At 42.4% G+C, this 24,118-nt stretch overlaps 3 protein-coding genes across 8 annotated transcripts; 1 reads left to right on the plus strand and 2 right to left on the minus strand.

The window, feature by feature from the left end:
* Positions 1-3,718: 3,718 nt before the first annotated feature.
* LOC413267 (protein kintoun) lies at positions 3,719-7,486 on the minus strand. 2 transcript variants are annotated; one of them, XM_396712.6, is made up of 5 exons: positions 6,901-7,486; positions 5,598-6,809; positions 5,323-5,533; positions 5,097-5,247; positions 3,719-4,990 (listed from the first exon to the last, which is right to left on the minus strand). In XM_396712.6, exons 1-5 carry the CDS (start codon positions 7,423-7,425, stop codon positions 4,621-4,623), a joined length of 2,469 nt encoding a protein of 822 aa, XP_396712.3. In that variant the 5' UTR covers positions 7,426-7,486; the 3' UTR covers positions 3,719-4,620. The 2 variants fall into 2 exon arrangements, with proteins under 2 accessions (XP_396712.3, XP_006557930.1); XM_006557867.3 differs by having other exon boundaries at positions 5,097-5,533.
* Positions 7,487-8,096: 610 nt separating this feature from the next.
* LOC100576508 (uronyl 2-sulfotransferase) lies at positions 8,097-11,096 on the plus strand. Of its 2 annotated transcripts, XR_001705307.2 has the most exons (7): positions 8,097-8,478; positions 8,807-9,016; positions 9,414-9,574; positions 9,687-9,761; positions 9,843-10,003; positions 10,085-10,305; positions 10,678-11,096. XR_001705307.2 is itself a non-coding variant. In XM_016915725.2 (6 exons), the coding sequence occupies exons 1-6, from the start codon at positions 8,323-8,325 to the stop codon at positions 10,234-10,236; spliced, it is 915 nt and encodes a 304-aa protein (XP_016771214.2). In that variant the 5' UTR covers positions 8,097-8,322; the 3' UTR covers positions 10,237-10,558. The 2 variants fall into 2 exon arrangements, 1 of the variants encoding a protein (XP_016771214.2); XM_016915725.2 differs by lacking the exon at positions 10,678-11,096 and having other exon boundaries at positions 10,085-10,558.
* Positions 10,720-23,059, minus strand: LOC413266 (obg-like ATPase 1). Of its 4 annotated transcripts, none has more exons than XM_006557863.3 (11): positions 22,925-23,059; positions 21,182-21,363; positions 15,343-15,403; positions 14,262-14,389; positions 13,891-14,066; positions 13,505-13,582; positions 13,333-13,430; positions 13,124-13,264; positions 11,846-11,942; positions 11,652-11,774; positions 10,720-11,584 (listed from the first exon to the last, which is right to left on the minus strand). In XM_006557863.3, exons 2-11 carry the CDS (start codon positions 21,360-21,362, stop codon positions 11,474-11,476), a joined length of 1,194 nt encoding a protein of 397 aa, XP_006557926.1. In that variant the 5' UTR covers position 21,363; positions 22,925-23,059; the 3' UTR covers positions 10,720-11,473. The 4 variants fall into 4 exon arrangements, with proteins under 4 accessions (XP_006557926.1, XP_016771213.1, XP_026300429.1 ...); XM_016915724.2 differs by having other exon boundaries at positions 21,182-21,380; positions 22,925-23,040; XM_026444644.1 differs by lacking the exon at positions 22,925-23,059 and adding an exon at positions 22,520-22,889.
* Between the last annotated feature and the right edge of the window lie 1,059 nt (positions 23,060-24,118).

A 24,118-nucleotide genomic window follows, 5' to 3' on the forward strand; every position in this document is an offset into this window, starting at 1 on the left:
AAAACGACTCGTTCATTCATTTCTTTATACTTGGAAGGAGAGAGAAAGAGAAGAGGAGAACCGAAAAAAACCTGTTATTAAACCGTCGTTACCAACTCCGTCTCGAGGTTATTTTATAAAAGTGATACGACGTATTACACGTCGTATAAGAGGTTTTCCTGAATAGATTTTTTAGAAAAAGGTATATATATATATATACATATTGTCGCTTTTGAAAAGGAAATTCATTGTTCCTTTGGAACGCGTGTTGGCAGAGAGGATTTACTTACCCTTTTCCAACGCAATTCTCCCGGAACTTTAATTTTACTTGAACGGCTTCGGGTGGAGGGAGAACGGTGGCCGTAATTGCGACACGCAATACAAATTTCTCCCTTATTTCTTTTATCAATCGGATGGTTGTATCACGCACGAGCGATAAGATCGATAATCCGGCAGAGAATTAGCATTCGGTCGCGATTTTTATGTTGAATCGTTTCATCGACGTTTCGACCTGTGCACGAGTGTGTGCGTTGAATGAAAACGTTAACTTGGGTCAGTTTCGCGGTGTTGTATAATGTGCCAAAGGGGGTCGATGACTGTATTCGCGTGTCAGCCCATCGTGAACAGGGCATGCGATCTATAAGCGTTTCTGATATAAATCGTTGTGAGAGGGAGAGAAAAGAACTCGTCAACGATTGCTCGGATTTCATGGGTGTTGATTTAATTGTGTATCAACTATGTATTAGAGAGAAAGATCTTTGTTATAAGGAAAAATAAAACGTGGGTATTTCATAGATCGTCGACGATGATTTAATTTTTGATTTTATTCGAATATCTTTTATTTTACTTTTATCCATGATTGGAAAATCCATACTGTTTCGAGACGTTCGTAAGAGAAGGATGATTCAGACAAGTCAGGTGGAATCTTTCGTTTGGACGAAGAAAGAACGAAAAAGCTTCTTTAAACGTGATGCGTGTAAAAAGCCGGCCTATTTTTTTGTTTCATCCAGTAGCAACGATCGGCTTTCTCTGATAATTTTTCAGTCTCGAAAATTCAATTCAATTATCTCTAATTGTTCGTGAAATTTTTTTCTTGATGAAGAGTTCAATCCGATATTTTTCTTTTTTTCAAATGTATTGCTATTTCAATCGATTTTAATCCGAGTTGCGATATTTCATGTTGTGTTTTCTACGATTGTTTTTTTTTTTTTTTTTTTTGAAACACGATTAACAAATTTTTATACAAACTACGCGAGATTCGAATCTCTTTCAAATATTTTTCTTTCTTTCTTTCTACTTCAACGAACGCAAATATGAAATTGAAATTTCCTTTTAATGTAAGATTTACAGTGGTAAAAATTTTCATATTACTTTACGCGAATTCAATTAAATTATCAAAACCAACAATAATTCTATTTTACAGAATTTCCTTTTAACCCTGCAATGTTATTTCGAAGGAGTAAAATCAACCCCTAAAATTCGTCTTACATAAATATAATTTTCCTAACGCTACAAGATAGATTAAACATTCAATATTTTTAATTAACCACGAAATTTCCAATTTAAATTAATATTAACGTGATTTCTAGATAAAAACACGAAAAAGAAAAAGAAGAAAAAATGGTAAAAATTTCACGAAACTCGAGGAAATTTTATTCGTCGAAAAATAAATTTCTCCGAAAAATTTTTATCCTGATCGAGAAAATTGTTCGAGATGACGTAAAATTTTCAAGTTTTAAAAGTGGCTGTAAATGTGAATGGATATACATACTCTCTCGCTTCGAAGAGAGTAACGAAGGTAGTAAATAACGTGTCATCAGAGAACAAGAAGTTGCAAGAAGCCGAGGTATTGATGACAGGTCGAAGGAAAAAAAAGGAAAAGAATAATAATCGATGATGAGAAAAAAATGTCTGTGTTGCACGAAAATTGTCAGTGTCAGTGGGTTATCCGGGCAGCACGACGTACAGACGGCGCGTGGTCACGAAGCAGGGTCCATATAATCGATACTCCACACTTCGAGTACCTGACTCCGTAGGTAGGGAGGGATGGAGAAAAGAAGACGGATTGAGATAAAAAAAAAAGAGGCAGGAAAGTTCCAAGAGTGCCATCGCTCCTTTCCCTCCTCCTTCTCTCAACCCTCTTCTCTCCCCCTCCAGAAACGTCGAAATAATAAAAAGTTCGCAATACTACTCGTTCGCATAATTCTACTTAATGCGAAATAATAAAATTAACGAGGGATACGCGTCTCTCCTTTTTTCCCCTCGTTCCTTCACTCCCCGTCTTTTTTGCGGCTCATATCCCCGAATTAAATTACTCATAATCGTACTTTGGCTCGGAACGTTTATTTTTATTAATTATCCAAACGCGGTCAGTTTTCTTATCTAATCTAATCTAATCTAATCTAAATATCCTTTCAGGTTTCGACGACGGTTTTTACATCTTTGTGTTTATACAAATAATCTTCTCAGAGGACACGTCAAAGAATCGATTTAAAATATTGAATTCAATCTGCTGAAACAACTGGAACAACTGGAAGGATTATCTTGTAAGAAGTATCTATCCGGTTCTGCTGTTTTTTCTTTAAGCTGGCGACGAGTGGAATGTATATATCACGATTATTCGATGAGATGACTGGCGTGACAAATAACTTGGTGACGTTACAACATCTGTAATTCTGTATTAGATACCGGTCGGCCTGGTCCGTTTTCCATTGGTGCCAGGTGCGATGGCCGGACGACGTAACGACGTTGGGTGCCGCATTGCCGATGTCGTGCCTGCCGTAACTGCCGTACACGGGGTACGTGTACCCCTCGTGTACCCACGCCAACCTTTGACTCTCTCTAGAGGTGGACGACTTATCGACCTGGCTGCTGCTAGCCAGGCCTACCACCAGTCAGGCCTTTGCCTCATTGGTTGCTTCAATCTCAAAATTTCACGACGCGACGTCTGCGTAGTTTTTTTTCCTTTTTCTTCCTTTTATCAAACAATTTCAGATCAATCAAGGAAGAAAAAAGAAAGAAAGAACAATTTCTTCGTCTTTATAATATAATTCCATCCTGTAAAATATTTTCACAAGATTGGATACATTTTATTTATCAAGGCTGAAGAAAAGATTTACAACGTGTATTCTACTCTTTAGCCAGCATTCTTCCCCCAGAAACGGTACCTTCGTCTGAGAGGCCCTTGTCCTTCTAGGTCTTTTAGAGTGTTTGCGAATCAGGCCGCGACCCCGTCGTTCGACTGTGGTAGTGGGTTGCAAAGGGTTGTGTGCCGCGAAATTGGAACATTGCATTGGTGAGGGTCGTCGCTGTCTCGCTCCCGTCCGCATCAATAGGAATAATACGAGCAACTATGCGATGTTGTATACCTCGTGCATAGGTAGAGACGCGAGAGTGTAACGACCTGTGTACACCCCCGCAGGTGGCGCGAGATCGATGGGCAACCAACCTCTCATCCACCGTGGTTCGTACACGGCGGGCCAACTGCCTTCGCCGTGTCCGCCTTTGTCCCACTTTTCTACTTTACCACCACCACCATCACCGACGTGACTCTACTTTGATTCGCACTTCTACCTTACAAATGCTTGTGAGCTAAAACTTATGTGTTGTTTTTTCCAGTTCTTGGAAACGATTTTGCCGTTCTTGGATGGATACAATTGCGCGACACGAATGAAAAGAATATGCAAGAAATAGGAGAGGATGTGAAAGATGAGAAAGTTAAGGAAATAAAATAAACCGGTTAGTCGTTTAAAATATATTGTATACGTTTCTCGTAATGATAATAGTACGTTTTTTTTTCCACATGATTTTTCGATCAAATTTCAAATTTGTGATTAAAAAAAAATCGATCGATTTTATTATTGTAAAATTCTCCATCTATTTATCTATCTATTTCTTGTTTTGCAGAACAATACGCTAGTATCGTGTGTATATATGTGATCAAACACTTCACTAAGAAAGCAAGTGCTTCAACAACAGAGTTATGTTTTGATAAACGTGATTATATATTTATATGTATATATATATATATGTATGTATGTATAGGATCGTGATTATTGGAAAGATGATTTCGTTACGTGCATTCTCTATATAAACAATTACACGAGAATCTATAAAATATACGTGTAAAAATTGATTTCATAAGAATTTCGCCTTACAAAATAGAACGTGCACTTTCTTTCTTTCTTTCTTTTTTTTTTTTTCTTTTTATGAAAGATTTCTTCACAAAAATTTTAAGAAACGTGATTTTTTTCTTTTTGTATACTTTTCTATAAGAGATAGTTAAAATTCAAAATAGATCGATATGAGAAATATTAAAAAGATTCTTACTCTAATTTTATAAATAGAAGAGGATAAATTTACGATAAGATCGATGTTTTCAACTATCGAACGAAAGAAAATTCTATAATATCACCTAGGACTATTTTTTTTTTCTCAAAGTCCTTTTTTTTTTTTTATATAATAGTACGAATTTTTATTATTTTATCAAGAAATTACCGCATGATCCTAGACAAAATTTATAATTTAATTATTTTTTTTTGTAATTTCTTGAAAAAAGTCCAATTAAACTACTTTAATTCGCTTTATAAGCTTTAAAAAATTATCACATACACGTTACAAAATTTTTTGATCGATAAAAATCTACATATCGAGGTCGAATATTAGATCGTTCTTAAACTGTGCTGTAACTTCGTCCTTTACAGTCTCGGTTGCTTCGTTTATAATTTCTTCCTCGATACTCGATTTCCGTTTTAACGAAGAATGATTGTTACTCGATCCCTCCCCAATTTCGATATTCGCAGTTTTTTGTTGCGCCACTTGTTGTTTATCCTTATTAAGTATAGGTTTTATAGTCTCAGAGACTTCCGCATTCTTTTGATTTGCTTTGTACTTTTCACGTTCCTCCGTTTCGGAATTTTCGCTTTCGCTCATCCTACGTTCGTGAACACGCCTTTTGTTTCGTAATTTTCGTTGATTCTTTTTACGTTGACCCAAAATACTGGAATTAGATCTAGAAATTAAACGAGGGATCGATCAACATTACCGTATAACTTGTACTATTATCAAAAATTAATAATCGATAAGACAGTGAAAATATAATCAAAAATATATAATACCTGAACAATTGTCGCGATACTACATCGTTAAATCGTACTGTCTTTTTTAAACTGGAACAATCTGATTCAAGATTTAAATCTTGTGTCGAATCGTAATGGCAATCTACAGACGATGAAGCCATTCCATTTTCATCCGCACTCGATTCGGACACTGAACGTGAAAAATCATGAGTGTGCCGTGATTTCAATATACTTTTCGAGTATGATCCTGTATTTATGCTATTACTTGTTAGTTCATCCCCACTGCTTTCTGAAACGGACCTAGTCTTTGGTAACGTACGGCAAAGACTTGGTTGTTCCTCTATCGATCCTGTACTGTGCTGTTCGACTTCATCGTCGGAATCTAGATGTTTCGGAGTAATATTTATGACAACACCGTCTTCCTCAGCATGTACATTGACTGTTGGATCCGTTTCCAAATTATCGTCTTCCTCTGCCTGTGTAAAATAACGGGGAGAAAGTAATCTTTATTTTCTATTCATATATATATATAATACTTACCAGTAATTCTTTTAATTGATTTTTGAAAGACGTAGCAGTAGGAAAATATCTCTCTTCCATGAATTCTTGGTTCGTACCAACATAGTATTGCGCTAAATTTTCCACGTTTTTTAACGTAATGGTAAATACAACGTTATTGTCCCACGGTTCAACCGTGAGCGAATCGGGATCTACGGAATTTTCGTTTATTTTTAAACACAACGAATAATGCTGTGGAAAGAAACCTGTACCTATAGACGTTAATAAAACGTGTATTCCTAAATTATTTTGTAAAATTTTATGGCGTATGGAATTCGGATCGACATTTTTTACATTTACAGTAATCGCTAATTGATTGTTATACATATTACAAATAAATGTTGGCAGTGAATACTTAATGCTAGGATCTAAAAACACGTCTATATTTTCTATGCTAGTCCGTAATGCTGTATCACTAGAATCCTCCATGTTTTCACTTTCGTACTCTATTTTAGTAGCTTCGAGCACTTTTTCACATTCTTCGACTAATTTAGACACAGAGTTGCTCTTCTGATTTCGATCGAGAGAATCTTCCGTGGAATCTTCCGACAATAACGGTACTGGACTACCGTGATCACTATCAACCCCACTATCTTCTCTGGCGTCGGATACCAGTACCACTGGTCGAATAACTGGTAGTGTTATTACAAGTTTTTTATATTTTGAATCAAATTTAGCATTACCCTTGTCTGCATTTACACAATAAGGTAAGGGTAATTCTAATAGATATTTTGCAGGTTTTTCACTTTTCAGACTGAGAAAACGTTCTTGTACATCCAAGGAAGCGTCAGAGGCAGTTTTTAATAAGGGCAGATCTATGTTAATGATTAATTTCTTAGGTACTGTAGCATTCATTTTTGCATTTCTGTTATTGCTGAAATCTTCCAGCTCTATATCAGATTGATGTTTTATGGAAAATTTTGGTGTCACATATTTGCTATTTATATCTTCAGTTTTATCTACTTTTTTATTATAATACTTGGTAGGCGGTGAACAACGTTTTGGTATTTCTTCCGCACATTTGAATTGTTTTCTGCTTTCATCATAACTAGCCATTAGTTTTTGATAGATTTCTGGCTCTATGTCCAATTCCTTTTTAGGTGGTTCCTTTGATGGTTTTCTGATCACAGTAGGATGGCATATTCCTTTGTAAGATATCTTTGGAAACTTAAGATTTTTCCGGTCTAATTTGACCTGAGAATCACGGATAGGATAAAAAAAAATTACAAGAATGAATAAACGAAGAAAACGGAATAATCGAAACGATGATTTAAACGATTCTTACCTTGAAATTATTTTCCACGCCATCGAGGGCTGTATTGTGAACAATTTCGCGGAATTGTGCATTTTTGGATGACAGATACATGGTGTCGGGATGAAAGACCACGTCGAACACTTTACAACGTACATTCTTTTTGTCAAGGTCATCACGAGGAGGTGTCAACGTGTAAGGAATAGACCATTGTAATCCACGATGACCTTGCTCGAAAGAAGGTTGACTGCTTGGTCGGTCAACAATGTTACTTTTGCTTATGTTTAGAAAACATTTTTTCTCTCCATTTACGCTAGTTTTTATGACGTAACAAGGCTCGGGATGAACAAATGTAACGTCGACGCCCCGTTCCTTCTCTAATTGTGTGATTTCCTTTTCGTAGATCTTTCTATTTTCCGGATCAGTCACCTCTTCAGCGTATTCGATTAACAATTTACGAAACTCTTCCTTTTTCAGACACTCCGTTATATTCTTTAACTCTTCTTTCGTTACATCCAAATCTTCCCAATTTTTTCTATGTATATCGTACGCGTCCATCTTACGAAATACTGTTTACAAATAAACTTGTAGATAGGTAGAAAGATCGCGAACTCTTATACCACGTGGATAGTTGCGCCACTACGCCGGCCGGTTGAATAGCGGTCAAACATGGAACTTCGAGACGTTTAATGGCGTTCGCGCCATTTTTTCTATTTTATTTCTATTTTCTTAAATCCATCAAATCTATTTCCCTTCAATTTTCATAAAGCCATCTCACGTTTTTTTCTCTCTCTTCTTTTTTGTTACAGAGAAATAATAATATCAATGGTAGGAAAAAAGTCAACTTGTTCGTAATCTTTAGATATTTTTAATTCTCAATTTTTTTTTTTTGTTTCGATTAAGATTCGGTGGAATCGCACCGAAAATTCGATGACAAATATCGAATAGCAAAGAAATAGCATCATCGTTTAATAATAAAAAAATCGAGCTACCTTTCACTGCATCAGCTTTCCTACTGTATGTGACTCCGTCGTAGATGCGCTGTTATAAAATTGCAACGAAGAAATAGAAAATTTCGAAGCGATTTCATTTCTTAAACTTCGAACGAGAAAATAATTTATTATCTTATGTTAAGTTTGGTTAGAATTTCGTCTCGAAATTGTTATCTTATATTATAAAAATATAAGTGTAATTAATTACGCATAGAGAAGTTTTCCTTCCCGCAATTTCCAACCGTTGGTGGGAGTTTAGATGAAGATGTGGGGATTAAGCGGTACGAAGTCTCTGACCCACTGACATTCTCTTTAGTTACTTGGTAGGCACAAACGTCGATAATTTGCGACTTTCGATACTTTCAATGTCCGTAATCAGGATTATTGGTGGGACGATATTTAAGAAAAGAAGGTAACCATCGTTCGGAAGGGTTACGAACGATCGATCGAATCTCGTCCTGAGATGCGGTTTAATCGCGGCTTGGTAACCAGTGTCGCTGCTTGCTTGACAGTTTTCTTCGTCATTTTAAATTTAAAGTCGACCATAGAGACCGTAAACAATCCGGGGATAAATATAAAAGAGCCTTACGTTGGGGAACAAAATATCCACAAGGATCAGGTAAATTGAATTATAAATTTAAATATCACGATTTAAAAATTTAACGAAGCTTTAAACGATATTATATAAATTCAACTTCGAACAACGCATCGATCTAGTTTAGGCTGTGCATCGCAGTGAAAGTGCATGCGGTGAAAGAATGTAATTATTGGAAAGTGATCTTTCCCCTTCATGCATTTTATCAAAATGAAAGAGGTCCACGATTGCGAGAGATATATCGCGGGCGTTCCTTTTCTCTCGTTTAATAATAAGTTGTTGAATTTATTAAATTTATTAAATTTATTATCATTGCGCATTGTTGCTATTAACACGAGATTTTACTTTGCAGACGTATCGATATGTTACCCCCTCTCTCGCGGAATTAGCTGCCCGTGGAGCTTTGCCGAAGATGAACAAACATATTTTAATGTTGACCCGCGTACCCGACGCAGGGGCCGAACTGTTCGTCCTGTTGCTGCAACGTTTGCAGGGCTACAATGCATTTAAGCACATACGATTGCCGCCTGGCGATCACGGCCTTCTGTCAACTCTGCAAGAGGTAAAATTTAATAATTAAATTAATATTCAATCGGATTGCTCGTCCTCGATATTCAATCTTATCTTTCTTTTCTTATATACGAATATCAATCCTGATTAATTTCGATTCATTTATTCGTGTGAATGGTTAATTGATCGTGGAATAGATCCTCGTAAAATGATCGTTGCACTTTGCACTCTCGCAGTCGTTTTCAGTGTTGCAATCCAAGTGTTGTGCCACTTTCGTCTTTCCAATTAAAGTAACCGGGCGGGAAATAATACTTATTTGGAGCATGTTTAGATGAATTCAGGAAGATGGCGCGAAAGTTAATAAATATGAAAAAATTTTATATATATATTTATAGAAGACAGTTTTTTTTCCTTCTTTGTAAATAACATTAACGTATGCTATTTCGTAGGAACTTTTGGTAGAAGAAATTACCAACATCATAAGGCAGGAAGCGATTCCTTTAAGTTTCGACGGAGATGTCAGATTCTTGAATTTTTCCAAGTTCGGCCGAGAGTCTCCATCGTTTATTTCTTTAGTAAGGAATCCTATAGGAGTGCAAAATTTTCTGAGGTAAAAGAATTTTTATACGAATTATTTCAACTAGAAATAATATATTCCCTTGCCTGTCGTGTAATAATAGTAAATTTAATAAAGCGTGTGTCGAATTTATGCCACTTTTCAGATATCACGAGAGACGAAGAAATATGGTGGAAAATAGAGCCATACCCATATTTTGCGGCCAAGATCCTCGATGCTCGTGAGTGTTAGATCGATAACTGATTTTTTTTCTTTTTCCTAGCACATTTCTCTCGATCTTTCTCCGCGATCTTAATTACAGAGAAATAAATAACAAGTGGGCGTTGCAACGGGCCAAAGCGAATGTCGTTGAATGGTATCCCGTTGTCGGGATATTGGAGTACATGGAACAATCGATAGACATACTGGAATACAAATTTCCATATTTCTTTCGAGGTGCTAAGCATAGTTACAAAAAAATTCGTAAGTAATTATAAGAAGCTGTTACAATTGCACGTTATACATATATTTAAGAGATATTTTATCTTGATCCGTTTCATTCAGAATCAAAAAATAGACACTTTCCCGATCCCACATTTATGTTAAATTCGCAAGAAGGGTATAACATTTTGTCGAAACTCTTCGAGGATGAAATAGAGTTTTATCAATGGTTGAAACTTCGACTTTTGAACGAAACGTCGAGGAGGAAACGGTGATGGGGGCCAATATTTGTCATCGAAGAAATTTCGTCACGAGGATACCAAAGATAATTAATATTAAAAAAGGTGAATGAATTATTTCTCTTCTCTATCTCTTTTATTCAAATCTTATGAAATTATTGTAGGATATTGCGTGTACAAAAAAAAAAAAAGGAATTATTTTTCCATTGTCACAGCTTATAATTTATTCATTTTTTTTTTTACATTCGTAAGTTTATTATAACAATAAGTATAATTATTTATACACGTAGGTATTTCAAGTCAAAGGTATAATATTCGTATAATGTTTTCATATAATTATATAATAAGATATCGATGTTTAAAGTATTTTTAATAATACAATAATAAAAAATATAATTCTTATACTTAATTAGAAATATAAGAATTTATGCCATCTGTTATTCATTTTTTTTTCTTTTTTTTTTTTTTTTTATATAGACACAAAGTAGAAAACGCGAGAGAAGAAATTAATTAATTTTCTTTCGAGTATCGATGTTCAATTTATTATACTTTGATACTTAACATAAAACATCTTATAATATCTAATCCAGGTTATCTTTAATATTGTATTTAAATGTATATAGCAATCTTTTTTAAACTCGGCCTCATTATATCACCGAGGATGAATTTTTTTTTTTTTACTAAATATTTCAACGAAATGTATTTAGAATAAATACGAAAATGTACAAGGAAACATTAGAAAACGCACAATGATTATTTCCTGTTTACCGGTTGTTTATATAATATTAGCGGGATATCATGTAACGAAGCTCTTATTATTTATTTACACTTTCTTCAAAAAATGCAAGATTTTTCAATATCACAACTATCGTATGAAATAAAAGAAAAAAAAAAAAAAAAGAAAAATGAATAATTACCAGCATTGATACGACAGAACAGACAGAATTAATAACTTCTTTACGTTACTACAAGCAAAAGGACGTATATATATATATATATATATTTATATATATATTTTTTGTAGCTTAATAGAACATATAAAAATACCATTTATTCGAGTAAAATTCGAAATGTTGTTATATAAAAATGTCAGCTATCGTTATCAATCGATGGTGTAGAGGGTGATGCATGATTTCAAATCGAACGAAAAATAAAATTAAGGGGTGTCGGATAGTGATTTCGACCATTTTATACGCATATCGCGCGTGCAGCAAAACATGGCAATCATGTTGATGTACAAATGAACGAGCAGCAACATGAGCCAAACGTGCCATCACTTTTTCTTCGCGTCCTTTAATCCAGCCCCAGCGTTAAACTTGAAGAAAATTATATCTCCGTCCTCGACGACGTAATTGCGTCCTTGCTGTCTGTATTTCCCGGCAGCCTGTTGCAAAGAGGATTGAAATAAACTCCATTTCCGATTATTATCGATAAGGGATATATGCATTCACCTTTACAGCGGCTTCCGATCCCTCGTTTTTAAAATCGTCAAATTTCATAACCTCGGCCATGATAAATCCTTTCTCAAAATCCGTGTGAATCTTTCCCGCTGCCTGCGGCGCTTTCGTACCCCTCTGAAAATGTTGAGAGAGACGATTGTGAACAAAGAGTGGAGAGGAAGAGTGCAAAGAGTTCGATCGTTTACCTGGATCGTCCACGCCTTGACTTCGTCGTGGCCTGCCGTGAAGAAGTATTGCAATTGCAACGCCTTGTATCCTTGAACGATGATCTTGTCGAGGGCGCTAGAAGAAGGAACGATTTTGTGAAAAGTTGATAATTTCTTTTTTATAACAGAAAAAAGAGAAGAAAAAGAGAGGGAAAAGGAAATAGATTCTTGGTTCGAAGAAGGGGTGGCCGAAAAGGAAAAAAAAAAAATAAAAAAAAAAGAACCAGGACCAGGGAATATGATTGTCCCGAGCCGAATATCGTCTAATGACAGGGTATAAGAAGGGAGGCCATCCTATTCTGCGAGCCCGACGAGACTTCGAGACTTCAGAGAATACACATAAAGCTGAACGACTTAATACCGCAATTTTATCACTCTAACTCTGTCCGAGAGACCTACTTCGGCGCCTCGGTCATCTGCGGTCTAGAAATAAAATCGCTGTATCTACAGATCTTCCGTTTGTCCCCTGTGATTACCTGCGAGAAGAGAGAGAGAGAGAGACGTATACGATGATTTGCCAAGGGACCAGTCCGAAAATTTGGACCAAAAAAAAAGAAAAAGGAAAAAATTTACAATTTACCAAACCATGATTATTACAGGGGGTAGCATTCATTGAATAGAAGGAACACTTAATAATTTTTCACCGCAAATAACGATCAAACGTTTCGTCTTTCCATCCCCCTCCACGTTCGTTATCATTTCTCCTGTTTCCAACGATGGATTGAAAAATTTATACGATTTATAAATTTATTACGACGCACACGAGCAACGCTTTAAGCCTTATGACCCACTAGCCAACTGAACCGGTTGATCCACTCGCCTCCCCGGTTATACACCGTGTGCGTGTGCGTGTATGTGCCCGGGAGGGTAGGAGGGGTTTTTATGCAATTTTGCAAGAATTTGAATAGCCGTTCGTAAAAATATAATGCGCCGCGGCGAGGTAGTAGGATGGCGCAGTTTTTATAGTAGTGAACCCCTGCCACGTGAAAGTAGGGCTGGCCTAGACGCCTTAAAGCCCGAGCCCCTCGCTTGTTATTATTACCGTTAGTAGATAACTCGGTGCATAACTAAATATGGGAACCCGGGCTCCTTCCTCGCGTTTTTCGACGTTTTCGGCAGGGTTAAGGCGAAACGTTTAATTTTTTACGAACGTGCTCCCTCCTCTCCCTATTCCTTTCCTCTCTCCTTTCACACTCTCGTTCTCCCTGATCTCATCACAAGAGGATAACTGGAAAACTCGTCCAATCTCTGATTCACCTCGTAACCTTTCCCTCTTCCAAATATTTCCCGCGTTCCGCCTCGTTCATGTCGAGCAGTTTATTTTCAAACGCGCCGCTGAACGGGATCAGGATAGCCCCAGGATCGTTCTTGTCGACCCATTCCTTGATTTTGATTAACCTGGAAATCATCGAATCGTTGTTTGATGGTCGAGAAAAAGCAACGAGATAAATATATAAATTTATTACCATTTGTTCTTTTTACGCACGTAATCCTTTTCGGACAGGTTGATCAAATAAATAACCGGCTTCGAAGTGAGGAATAAATACTTGTTCAGAACCTCGATCTGGAAAATGAAGGATTATATTGATTATTATATTAATTATAATTGGAAATTAATTGGATTGATAAACAACTCACATCGGTGGCGCTCCAATCGGCAAATCTGATGTGCCTCTTTTCATCCACCATCACACCTTTCACTTTCAACAACGTATCCTGCACAGAGAAGAGATTAATATCGGTTTACTCGAAACGAAAGGATATATTTGGGAAGAGGCTTCGAAAAGTTTTTGGCGAACGAGTCTGGGAACGAGGGGAGGGGAGGGAGAGATCGGAAATTGCCGTGGGTCAATCCACGAAGGAAAGTGGATAATTCGATTGATTCGTTCCAGGAAGTAGACGTGTACCACCACCCCTGCACTCTTAATTTCGTCCTCCTTCTCTTCGAGCTTCTCGACGAATTGTTTCTTACATAAAACAACGATTTATTCATTCTATATATATATATTCGATCGTATACTCACGTATTCAGGCTTGAGCTTCTTGTCGTTTCCTCGAACAACAAGTTTCTCCAATTTCTCGAGATGGCCGTTCAAGAATTCGATGTCCTTCAACCGTAACTCCTCGCTGATGATCTCGAGGTCCCTCACGGGGTTCACGTCCCCCTCCACGTGAGTAACGTCGTCGTCATCGAACGCCCCTGCGTGAAAAAGAAGATTCCTTTCTCTGTTCACGTTTCAACGTGTCGCATGGCAAAGCTTCGTGTGTTCGACGACACGAGGAACGAGCACAATTGCTCGATCTCTACATCTCCCTCGACACGTTGTCAGATTTTTATCGTATATTGTAATTTGCGGAGAGGGGAAAGAAAAAAAAAGGAAAATTAATCACTCACGACAAAGATGGAAAATTCCGTCGCAAGCGTTGATGTGCGAGAGGAAACTGTTGCCCAATCCTTGCCCCTCCGCCGCGCCCTTGACCAATCCAGCGATGTCCACGACGTTCAAGAAAGCGGGAACTTTGCTGTAAAAATGGAATTGGAAAAAAAGAAAGAAAAGAAGAGAAGAGAATATCATGATTGGGGGATTTTCAACCGGGGGGATAATAAGAAATTGGACGAAATTACGCGGTGCGCTTACGCTTTTCGAATTGGAAACGGGGTAGGATAGGTAGACGACAACGAGTCGTATTTAAATGCTAATGCAAGCAGCGTCATTAAACAATTAGTCTTTGAAGACGGCCGTGTTGGTAAAATGACCAAGAATGGGGAGGGGAGGGTGTTAGAGATGGCTTTCATTAGGGTTCATCGTTGAATCATCCGACACGTGACAAGCAGCAGTTGGACCGTGTGCAATGCCTTTCTCTCTCTCTCTCTAGCCGTTTGCTCTTTGATCTCGACGCCGTTTTCGCATTTTAATCTCTCTCTCCGAATTAGCGGAATTGTTGAACCGACACGTGTCCCACGGCAAACTCTATCCATCGAACTCGCTTTCGATAAACTAATTTTTCACTCGTGCAACCAAGTTTCGATCGATTCTTTCGAACTCTCATGTCAATTGTGACAGGATAATCGGTTTTTAATTAATCCGTTCTTCGATCTTGAGAAACGAAGATTCTTCTCTCGTTTTTTGAAACAAATAACAATTACATGTATTTTGTAAATATTAATCTTATTTTTCTTTTCAGAATATTACTTCAAATTTATTATCAGAAAACGAGTTATGAGAGAGAGAGAGATATTCGAGCACGATGCGTCGCGAATTTTCTTGAATCTGAATTGCAGATCACGTGCCGCTTTCACGTGCCGTCCCCACCTTGGGAAAATAAAAGTATGGAAATGCGAACGATTATTCCAACTCGTTTCCCATCGCGAGGGTGGATTTTTGCCGCGTGGATTCGTCTCCTTCGTTCGCGTACACGATATCGATAACGATTTGCGCCCAACACAATATTTTACGCGGATATATTTTACATACCTGGCCGGTTTGAAATAGTCGCAGAGATAATCGAATCTTGCGTCAGGGACGGGTACGCGACGTGCTGAAAAAATAAATGTCCGATTAAACGAACGTTATTTTCGAAAAGAAAAGACGCAGAGATTCCGTTCGATCCAATGTCTATTTACAAAATTCTTTTTTTTTACATTTACATTGAAACTTAAGCTAAATTAAAATGCAAATCCTCGATATTGTTATTGATATTTATATTCGACTCTTCGTTCTCGTCGAAGTCGACCAATATTTGCGTAGGCGACGTCCGACAGAAGGAGACGTAATTCGTGTCGCGTTTCGGATCGTGAGTTATCACGGACAATTGGCTCAACGTGTAACTGTGCGGCCTCCTCTTGTGCTCGTTCACGGCGAGGAAAGGGTTCAACACTTGCTTCATCATCCGGCTGGCGAGTTTCAATATCTTCTCGTAACCGTAAATCCTTTCGTTGGCCAGCCTGTACAACTCGGTCTCCCTCGAGACGGGCTCGTTCCTCGCCTTCAAGTAGATGCCGATGAAGATGGCGGCGGTCGCGGAGGGGGACAAACCGGGGAATTTCGGCCTGCTTATGGAGACCTGGTTTACAGCGTCGATTATCAACGAAGCGACCGTCTGTTCCAGGTAGCCGAGGTTCGGCAACGTCCTCGGGTCGATCGGCGCCAAAGTGCGGGTGAAGTTGATGACGAAGTCCGCGTACCTTTCGGGCCTCTCCATGAATTTGTCGCGGCACTCGCTCGAGCAGAACAGGTACACGTTGTCCCTGTACAACACGCCCACGTCCAATCTTCCGCGCACGATTTTCCGGTCGGGCAGATGGTCCACGTACGTGACCGAGCACAACCCTTTCACCCGCAACCGTTTCACCCAACACGGATGCTCCAGATCGATCGTCTCCGTCAACACTCGTGGACGCTCGTCCGGGAGACGCTTGGCGTTTGCCGGTGGAAGGAATCCCTCCGGATCCTGCACGAACTCGTCCATGTGGCTTGGACAGATCCAGTACAAGTGTTCCCTGAATTGAACCGTTCCTCGACGATCGGGTACAGGGTCGCTCCTCGTCATCGCGTCCTCGCGGTACAAGCACACGGGACAATACGACTGGAAACTGGAGCTTTGCCTGCTCCTGAACTCGTACGGGGACACGCTCATGTATCTCAAACAGTGGACCTTCTCGTAGTCGCATTCGCGGAAATACTTCCTGATCCCGAGGTATATCGAGCACACGCTCTGCTCGGCACGGGTCCACACGTGCCACATGCACCTGGTCGCGTCCAGCTCGACCACGTTCTGATTGAAACTTCTCAACCAGCGGCGATAATCGGCCTGATCGATCCGCCACACGTCGTAAAGGTGGGCCAAAAATCTGCTGGAAAACGTGGGCGGTTTCGTCACCACGTCGTCGTCCCCGATCCGCGACAAGCATTCGACGGAGAAGGCTAGGTCGGATCTCAGATCGAGGATTACCATCGGTTGCATGCCGAGATAAGTGAGTTGTTCGTATTCCTTTTGACTGATCGGGAAACCGTCCAGTACGTAACCCTGGGAGATTATGCTCGGATCGATGGAGTACATCTCGATGGCTCGTTTCATCTGCTCCATGGGGGCTAGCCGGCCCATGCGTAGCTGGGACTCGACCGACTCGGCCGATTCCACCCAGGGGAAGTATTTGAGGATGTAGCGCAGGGCCGAGCCGCGGGTGATCACCTTCAGCTTGTACTTCTTGGCGAATCGTTCGGCGAGGGTGGTCTTGCCGCACTTAGGCGGCCCGATCACGGAGATTCGAAACTGGATGACCGGCGCGCAAGAGTCTTGCTCGAGATACTTGTACGGATCCTTGACGAATTCCTCCTGCGCTTCCTTGCCGCCGAGGAAGTACACGTATTGGCGGTGGATGACCGGGTACACGTCCTCCCTGATCTCCAACGGGAGGAACATTTGGAGGGGGATCTCGCCGCGGCGCAACTGGACCGGGCACCAACGGCCGAACGAGCTGAGGAAATAGTAGCCGCAGTCGAGGAGATTGTCGGCCGTTTCGCTGTCCACGGTGGATATCTGCTCGAGGGTGGACGAGGTGCGGCGGGCGTACGGCTCGACGACGAGCATCGCTTGGAGGAAAACGTCCCTGGGACTCTTCTCACCGTCGATCACCGCGTACGGTATCGACTCGTTGGCCAAACTCTCCCTCACGGCGCTCACCCTCTCGGCCTCGTTGTCGTACCTCCTCGAAAACTCTTCCTCGATCCTCATTCTCGCCGTCTCGAAATCCTCCCACTCGGTGAACAACACAGGCTCGGGATTCTCCTGATACCACATCTCCTCCAACTCGTACCTCCTCGATTCGATCTCCTCCTCCTCCTCCTCCTCCTCCACCTCCCGTGGATCGAATAACCCGGCCTCCCTCTCCAACGTCTCCCTGATCCAATCGTCCCTCCTGCTCTCGTAATGCTTCATCTCCATCGCGTACCGCTCCCCCTCGGCCTCCTTCTCCGCCTCCAAGTTCTTCTCCCACAACGAGAACAGGTTGCCCATCATCCTCTCGGTAGCCGTCTCCTTGCCGCAGCGAAGCTCCAACACTATCTCGGGCACCGCGTAATCCCTCAACGCGGTCTCCACGTCTTCGGGGCAGCTTGGAAATTGGTCGAGCACCAGTCCAGTTCGGTTGAACAGCCCGTTGAAGTAATCCAACAGGCACTCCTTGCGCATCCTGGACGGCAGGTGGCCACCCTCGCTCCAGTAACGGCGGACGAACGTTTGCACGGTCCTCGGGTCGCTGTTGTACCTCTCGTCGTCGAGATCGTCGGGCAGCTCGACCGGTTCCAGCAGACCTTCTCCCCTGTTCGTCACGATTATCGCGTGTTTGTCGGTGATGGGTGGCATCGCGCGCGACCTCATATAGGCGGCGAAGCAGTTGAGGTAATCCACGTGAACGAGGCCGCACTCACGCGACAACGCGTCCGACAACGTGCTCCTCCCGCTCCCGGTTGGGCCGATCACGCTCACGCGGAGGGGTGGCAGGGTGGGCAACGGTTTCCTCAAGGGGAGATTGAGTCTCGCCGGGTCGCGCAAGAATTCCTCGAGGGCTCGGTCGTTGGAGCAGTGGTATATCTTGTCCATGAAAATGGCGGCGAACTCTTCCTTCCCTCTCCAGAACACGTTGTACCTCATCAACGCGACCGGGCAGTAATTGGCCGTGTCGCCGAAACGGAGATTGCCGCTCTGCTTCTGCTCCCCTGTCGTCACCTCCTTTCCCTCCCCCTCCACCTCCTCCTCCTCCTCCTCTTCCTCTTCCATATCCACGGTCACGTCGGCCATGCCCACGTACTCGGCCAGAAATTTCTCCCTCTCCTTCTCCTCCTCGGTCATGATCCTAGCTTTGTCCGTGTAACGATCCTTGATCCGTTGGATCGCGTGGGCGAACGGGTCGACGAGTTTCCCGACGTTGCAGGGGATCAACGTCTCGCAACTGTCGGCGACCATCTCCTCCATCGCCTTCCAATCGAGGTAAAACTGTTGCACGCGCCTTACGTATTCGAACAGTCCTTCCTTGTACTCCTCCTCCTCGTCCTCCTCCTCCTCCTCCTCTTCTCTAGAACGATCGAACGTCTCGTTTTTAACCTCGAAGATGTCGCGCCACTTGGACGTAAGGTGATCGTAGGGCTCCTCGTCGACCAGGAGGATCGCGTCCTCGAACACGATCCCCGAATCCCGTATCATGTTCCAAGAGTCGACGCTCGGGTACATGCCGTCCACCACGTAGCCACCGTTCCTCCACACCTTCTCGTCGATCCTCTCCCCGGGTATATCTCTTATCCGTTTGATAATCGCGTCCGCCTCGTTCCTGAACGAAACGCCGCTCGTCAGATACAGCTCCTCCTCCTCCTCCTCTTCCTGCTCCTCCTCTGGATCGAAGGGGATCCAGGATCTCTTGATCTCCTTCACGTTTATCACGACCCCGTTCAACTCTCGGGCCAACCGGCGGCAGAGGTCGGACTTGCCCGAGTAATCGGGGCCGAACACGACGACTCTGCACGTGGGCCGCGGGGAGAACGGGTGGAGAAAGGTTCGCGGATTCTCGACGAACAGATCGACCGCCTTGCTCGACGAGAGGAAGAATATCTTGTTCATGAAACGGACGCTGTGCCTAGGGCTCCCTACCCTTGTCCTTCCTCTGGTCAACTCGACCGGGCAGAGGAAATTCCAGGTGGACAATCTCCAAGGGAACAACGGGGAGACGGTCTCCCTGTTGGCCAAGTCGCGATAAGCCTCCTCGTTCGATCTCTCCTCGAACTCGTCCCCGGGCGACGACTCATCCTCGAGCTTCTCCGTCATCCTCGACGGCAGGATGACGCGTCGCACCGGCAACGTGCGCAACCGTGCGCTCAGGGTGCGGAACATGAACGCGAGGGGCGAGCGGCCGTCGAGGCGGATCACGTTCTGAGGATTGTGCAGCAGGATGCGTTTGTCGATGACGGGTATGAACAAACGTTTGTACAACTCGCATTGGATCTTCACGTTGGACGGCTCGTCCGACATCCGTTTCAACAGATACTTGCCGTGATCCTCGTCCAATATCCTCTCCTCGTCCATCAACTCTTTGTACAATTCGTAGCTCGCGTTCAAGTAGTGTCTGGTCTTCTCGTGGTTGAACAACATTTGGATCTTGTCCGTCATCTCGAGGAAACTCGTGTCGATGATACGGCCGATCAACGGATTCAAACGGAAGTGGTTCCGTTTCTTCATGTGGTCCACGTCCGGGCACATTAGGTATATGATGAGGGTCGGTTTCAACGGCCAGTTGGAGAATATGTCCTCGATCTGGCTCGAGACGAACTCCTCGTAACTCGCCTCGACCGCGCACCCGCCACCCTTCCAGTCCCCGCGGTTCGCCTCCCCGCACGTCATCTCGAGCGACGGGTTGAAATATTTCATGGCGTTGCTGTACGCTTCGTTGATCGCCGCCTCGTCCATGGGCAGATAGGAGGAGTAGTCGAGCTTCTTGTTAGGGATGAGCGGCAACCCTTCCACGATGTAACCTTTGTAACGGATGTCCCGTTTGTTGAGACGGTTCAGTATCAGGTTCATGATTATATCTGGGCCTACGTAACCGCCCAGCTTCAATATGTTAGCCATCAATCGGCCTTTCTCGCTACCCTCCTCGATCTCGAGTTTGATCAGGTAAACGGGGCAGATCAGTATGCATTTCCACGTGGTGGCGATCATGCTCGCGAGTTTCATGGTGTTGAGGTCGGGTTTGCCGAGCATCACGAAACAGGTCGGCTCCTTCTCCAGGTATTTCGCTCTCGCGTCGGTGTCCAGATACGGGTCCCGACTCGCGTACGGCTCCTCGGAGGGGGGGAAGTGCGGAGTGTTCTCGTGGTCGTTGGACGACAAACACGAGTCGGAGAATCTGGTGAACGGGTTCGCGTCCTCGTGAAACGCGTAGTAATTGTTCGCTTTCGGGTACAGGTGGGGGAGAGGCTTGGGCCATTCGGGGGCGTATTCCTCGCGGGGGTAACCTTTAACGTGTTTGAAGTGACTTTTCTTCAAGATGAACGATGCGTCCGTGTCGAACTCGTCGAACTCTTCCCTCTTCTTCTTCTTCTTCCGTAAATGTGCAATGCGTTTCTTGTCGCACATATTTTCATTTTTCAGGTTATCTTTGAAAATCCCTTTCGAGCAAAATTCGAACAAACGACGCGCGCCTCTTTCATCGATTCGCGCAAGATCGATACGTTTCTTTCGAAATTCAACGAGTCGATAGGATTTAATTATTCAATTATAATATTAATTATAATAATAATAATAATGAAACGTGTGGATACTTATTTTCATTGGGATCGATGGTGCAGAAGGGGAAGTTCTCAGCGGCCGCTTGACTCTTGGTCAACACGTTGAAGAAGGTCGATTTCCCCACGTTAGGTATTCCAACTATACCAACTTTCAAATTGGTCCCGACACGGCCAATAAGCGGTTTCCGTTCCGGTTCCTCGATTTTCTTTGGCGCCATCCTAGGAAAAATAGAAATCTATATCGTCATCATTTTCCTCTTCCTCCCTCCCTCCTCCCTTCCCCAATTCGATCCGTCCCGAGAGAAACGTCGATTCATCTTTTCGACGTTATTAACGCGTGGCTCTCGACAAACGGAAGAAAAGAAAAAAACGATATATCAATATTTGCATATACACGGCGCGCGTGTACGTGGACGTAGAAATGAAAATGACTCGGCATTTGTTGGCATTCGAGCGCCACGCCCTTCGTCGTCTTCGATCCCAACCCTTGGAATCTTTAACATTTGCCCCCGGCCTTGCTTGGAACGGAATCAGAGAGGGCGAGTAAAGTAAGTAAAAGTGGTGGTGGTGGTGGAGTCGAGTCGGCTTCTCAAACATCCGAGTCGCTCGGGGTGACTAATTATATTAATGCGGACGGCACATCAAGCGATTGCTGTGTTTACCGCGAGATTGCCCCCCCTTTCTTTCTCTCGATCCCATAGGCCGCGCCATATCAAAAGGATGGAAACAGGTACGCAGACGACGCCTACGGTGAGGCGAGGGGAGAGGCGATGCGAAAGTGTAGAGCGGAGAGTAGAGAGGAGGAGGAAGGTGGATACTCTCCCCGGCGAGTAAAGATGCGAGGGAGGAGGTATACGTCGGGTAAGGGGACCGACGATTACTGGGCACCAAAGCCGCGAATCACCGGCATCACGCCGGGAATCTGCAACCGCGCCTTAGGCCGCCAATCCGCCACCGACTTTGCCGCGATTCCTCTCTCTCTCTCTTTCTCTCTCTCTCTGTCGCCTTCTTTTCGTCCCACGATCGACCACCATTCGAACGGCCCTCCCCTCCCCCCTGTCTGAAACTCTGTTCCTCTGTCTCTGGAACTCTGTTTAACCGCGCCACTTTCCTCCACCGTCCCCCAGAAAATTTGCAAATTATATGGATAATGGAAGAGAGAGAGAGAGAGAGGGAAGGAGAGCCGCTCTAAGGAAACGATTGCTATTCGAGGCGCCGTCGCTCTTTTTTCTTTTTTTTATCTATTTCGGTCGTGGATATTCGATTACACGGATTTATCTGCTTCGTGTTTTTTTATCGATCGATACGACGAAAGTTGTATCGCTCGGTAAATTCGGGTATCCGCGTAAATTTAAATTAAAAGTTTAAAAGATACCGCCAATTCTATCGGTACAGGATTGAACGTATTGGGGGAGCTGCAGGCTCGGGTTGCAGCATTGCACGGTGCTGCCTCGTAACACTAGCCTCTCGAACCAGCCACGAGATGCACACCAGAAGTTAACCTTACTTTGGCTGGGAGAAGGAGTTATTTATAGATTGCTAACTTTAACAATTTTCGAGTGCACGTTTTTTAAGATTCCCACCACACACTTGAACCATCTCCCCATATCGGGGATTCGTATGAACGTTTCTATCAGCGTGACGGGCATTGCATCATTTTTACATGCGCGTTACGTTACCCGTCTCTTCGTGTGAAAATTATTACGGGAAATTTCTTACAGTATAGCACTATTTTCGCGCACGATTCGCGCAATTGGTCGATCAAGCGTCGATTAAATACCTTGTATATCCTTTTTTCACTGTTTTTAAATAAATATCACCGTACAACGCGTGGCAAAGAAAGGAACACAGCACTACACTGACGTCACACGTTCGACCGGCCTTCAGTCGCGAAATAGGGAACTGTATTACCGGCCGACAACTTCTTCGATCGAATGGAAAAGGGAGAGAGAGAGAGAGAGAGAGAAAGAAAGAGAGAGAGAAAACAAGAGGCAGGCTAGATGGATTATTAAATAAAAAAAAAAAAAAACGCGCAATCGAAATATTCTTATTCATCCGAATAACTGCCTCGAATAACAACAATGTGGTCAATTTTATCGTGGTTCAATTTTTTTCGTATTGCCATTTTGATGCTTCAGTTTCGCTTTGTAATTTTTGCGAAACGATTCCCTAGTTGATTTCAATGATTTGATCCGCTCTAAGTATCTATAATTCGGAGACCAGTTCATTGTAATTCTAGGAATAGAATTTATGAAATGAAGCGCTACCTTTAATCTCTTGGAAGAAAAAGGGGTCATCAGAGAGAGAGAGAAAGAGAGAGAGAAAGAGAGAGAGAGTTGATTGTAATGCTTTCGTAGAAACCATAAACACGCATGCTTCTTCCACAACAAATATAATTCCTTCGAGATTAAAAAAAAAAATAAATAAATACACGATTCGATTGAAATCGTTGAAATAACGCATTTCATCGTAATTTCGCCCAAATAGGATAAACTTCTTTTCTTTTTTTTTTTTTCTCTCGATAAACCATTCTGAGACACGAGCCCAATCACGATCGCAATTAATTATCGTGTTACGTGCAAAAGTTTTTCTATGATGCGCTTACGTACGTGTGTACGTAAAGAGGAAGATAGGATCGATACGATCGAAAATACGAACGCGATTATTGGATCTAATTCGACGGTGTGCGTTATGCGATGGGAACGCACGTTGTGGATCACCGGAGGGCCGTAATTCGAAGGATAATATTAAGATTGCTTCGGAATGAAAGAAAAAAAAAAAGATGGCGCGCGCGCGTATGTGTGCATGCGTGTGCCCTTACGGTCTACGGTCCTCCTTTTTAGTGGCGCCGTGAGATCGGATCGGAGAGAAAGAACGAGACGATCGTTTTTTGAATTTTTAAATTTTTTTTTTTTTCCTTTTATATCCGAGAAGTAAAATCCTCTCAGAAATCGATCTCGTTTCGTTCGCATCT

The sequence above is a fragment of the Apis mellifera genome, linkage group LG13 (genome assembly GCF_003254395.2).
Source record: "Apis mellifera strain DH4 linkage group LG13, Amel_HAv3.1, whole genome shotgun sequence".
NCBI lineage: Eukaryota > Metazoa > Arthropoda > Insecta > Hymenoptera > Apidae > Apis > Apis mellifera.

What these genes read in the sequence shown, in the direction of transcription:
- LOC413267 (XM_006557867.3), bottom strand. Translation starts at nt 7,425, where the DNA reads ATGGACGCGTACGATATACATAGAAAAAATTGGGAAGATTTGGATGTA. An exon ending in ATCAATTAAAAGAATTACTG is followed by an intron (nt 5,534 to 5,597) that starts GTAAGTATTATA and finishes TATTTTACACAG; the next exon opens with GCAGAGGAAGACGATAATTT. An exon ending in GTATCGCGACAATTGTTCAG is followed by an intron (nt 4,991 to 5,096) that starts GTATTATATATT and finishes TTTAATTTCTAG; the next exon opens with ATCTAATTCCAGTATTTTGG.
- LOC413266 (XM_026444645.1), bottom strand. Translation starts at nt 20,992, where the DNA reads ATGTGCGACAAGAAACGCATTGCACATTTACGGAAGAAGAAGAAGAAG. An exon ending in CGGAATTTTCCATCTTTGTC is followed by an intron (nt 14,067 to 14,261) that starts GTGAGTGATTAA and finishes TTTTTCACGCAG; the next exon opens with GGGCGTTCGATGACGACGAC. An exon ending in CCGATTGGAGCGCCACCGAT is followed by an intron (nt 13,431 to 13,504) that starts GTGAGTTGTTTA and finishes TTCATTTTCCAG; the next exon opens with ATCGAGGTTCTGAACAAGTA.
- LOC100576508 (XM_016915725.2), top strand. Translation starts at nt 8,323, where the DNA reads ATGCGGTTTAATCGCGGCTTGGTAACCAGTGTCGCTGCTTGCTTGACA. An exon ending in AAAATATCCACAAGGATCAG is followed by an intron (nt 8,479 to 8,806) that starts GTAAATTGAATT and finishes TTTACTTTGCAG; the next exon opens with ACGTATCGATATGTTACCCC. An exon ending in TTCTGTCAACTCTGCAAGAG is followed by an intron (nt 9,017 to 9,413) that starts GTAAAATTTAAT and finishes GCTATTTCGTAG; the next exon opens with GAACTTTTGGTAGAAGAAAT.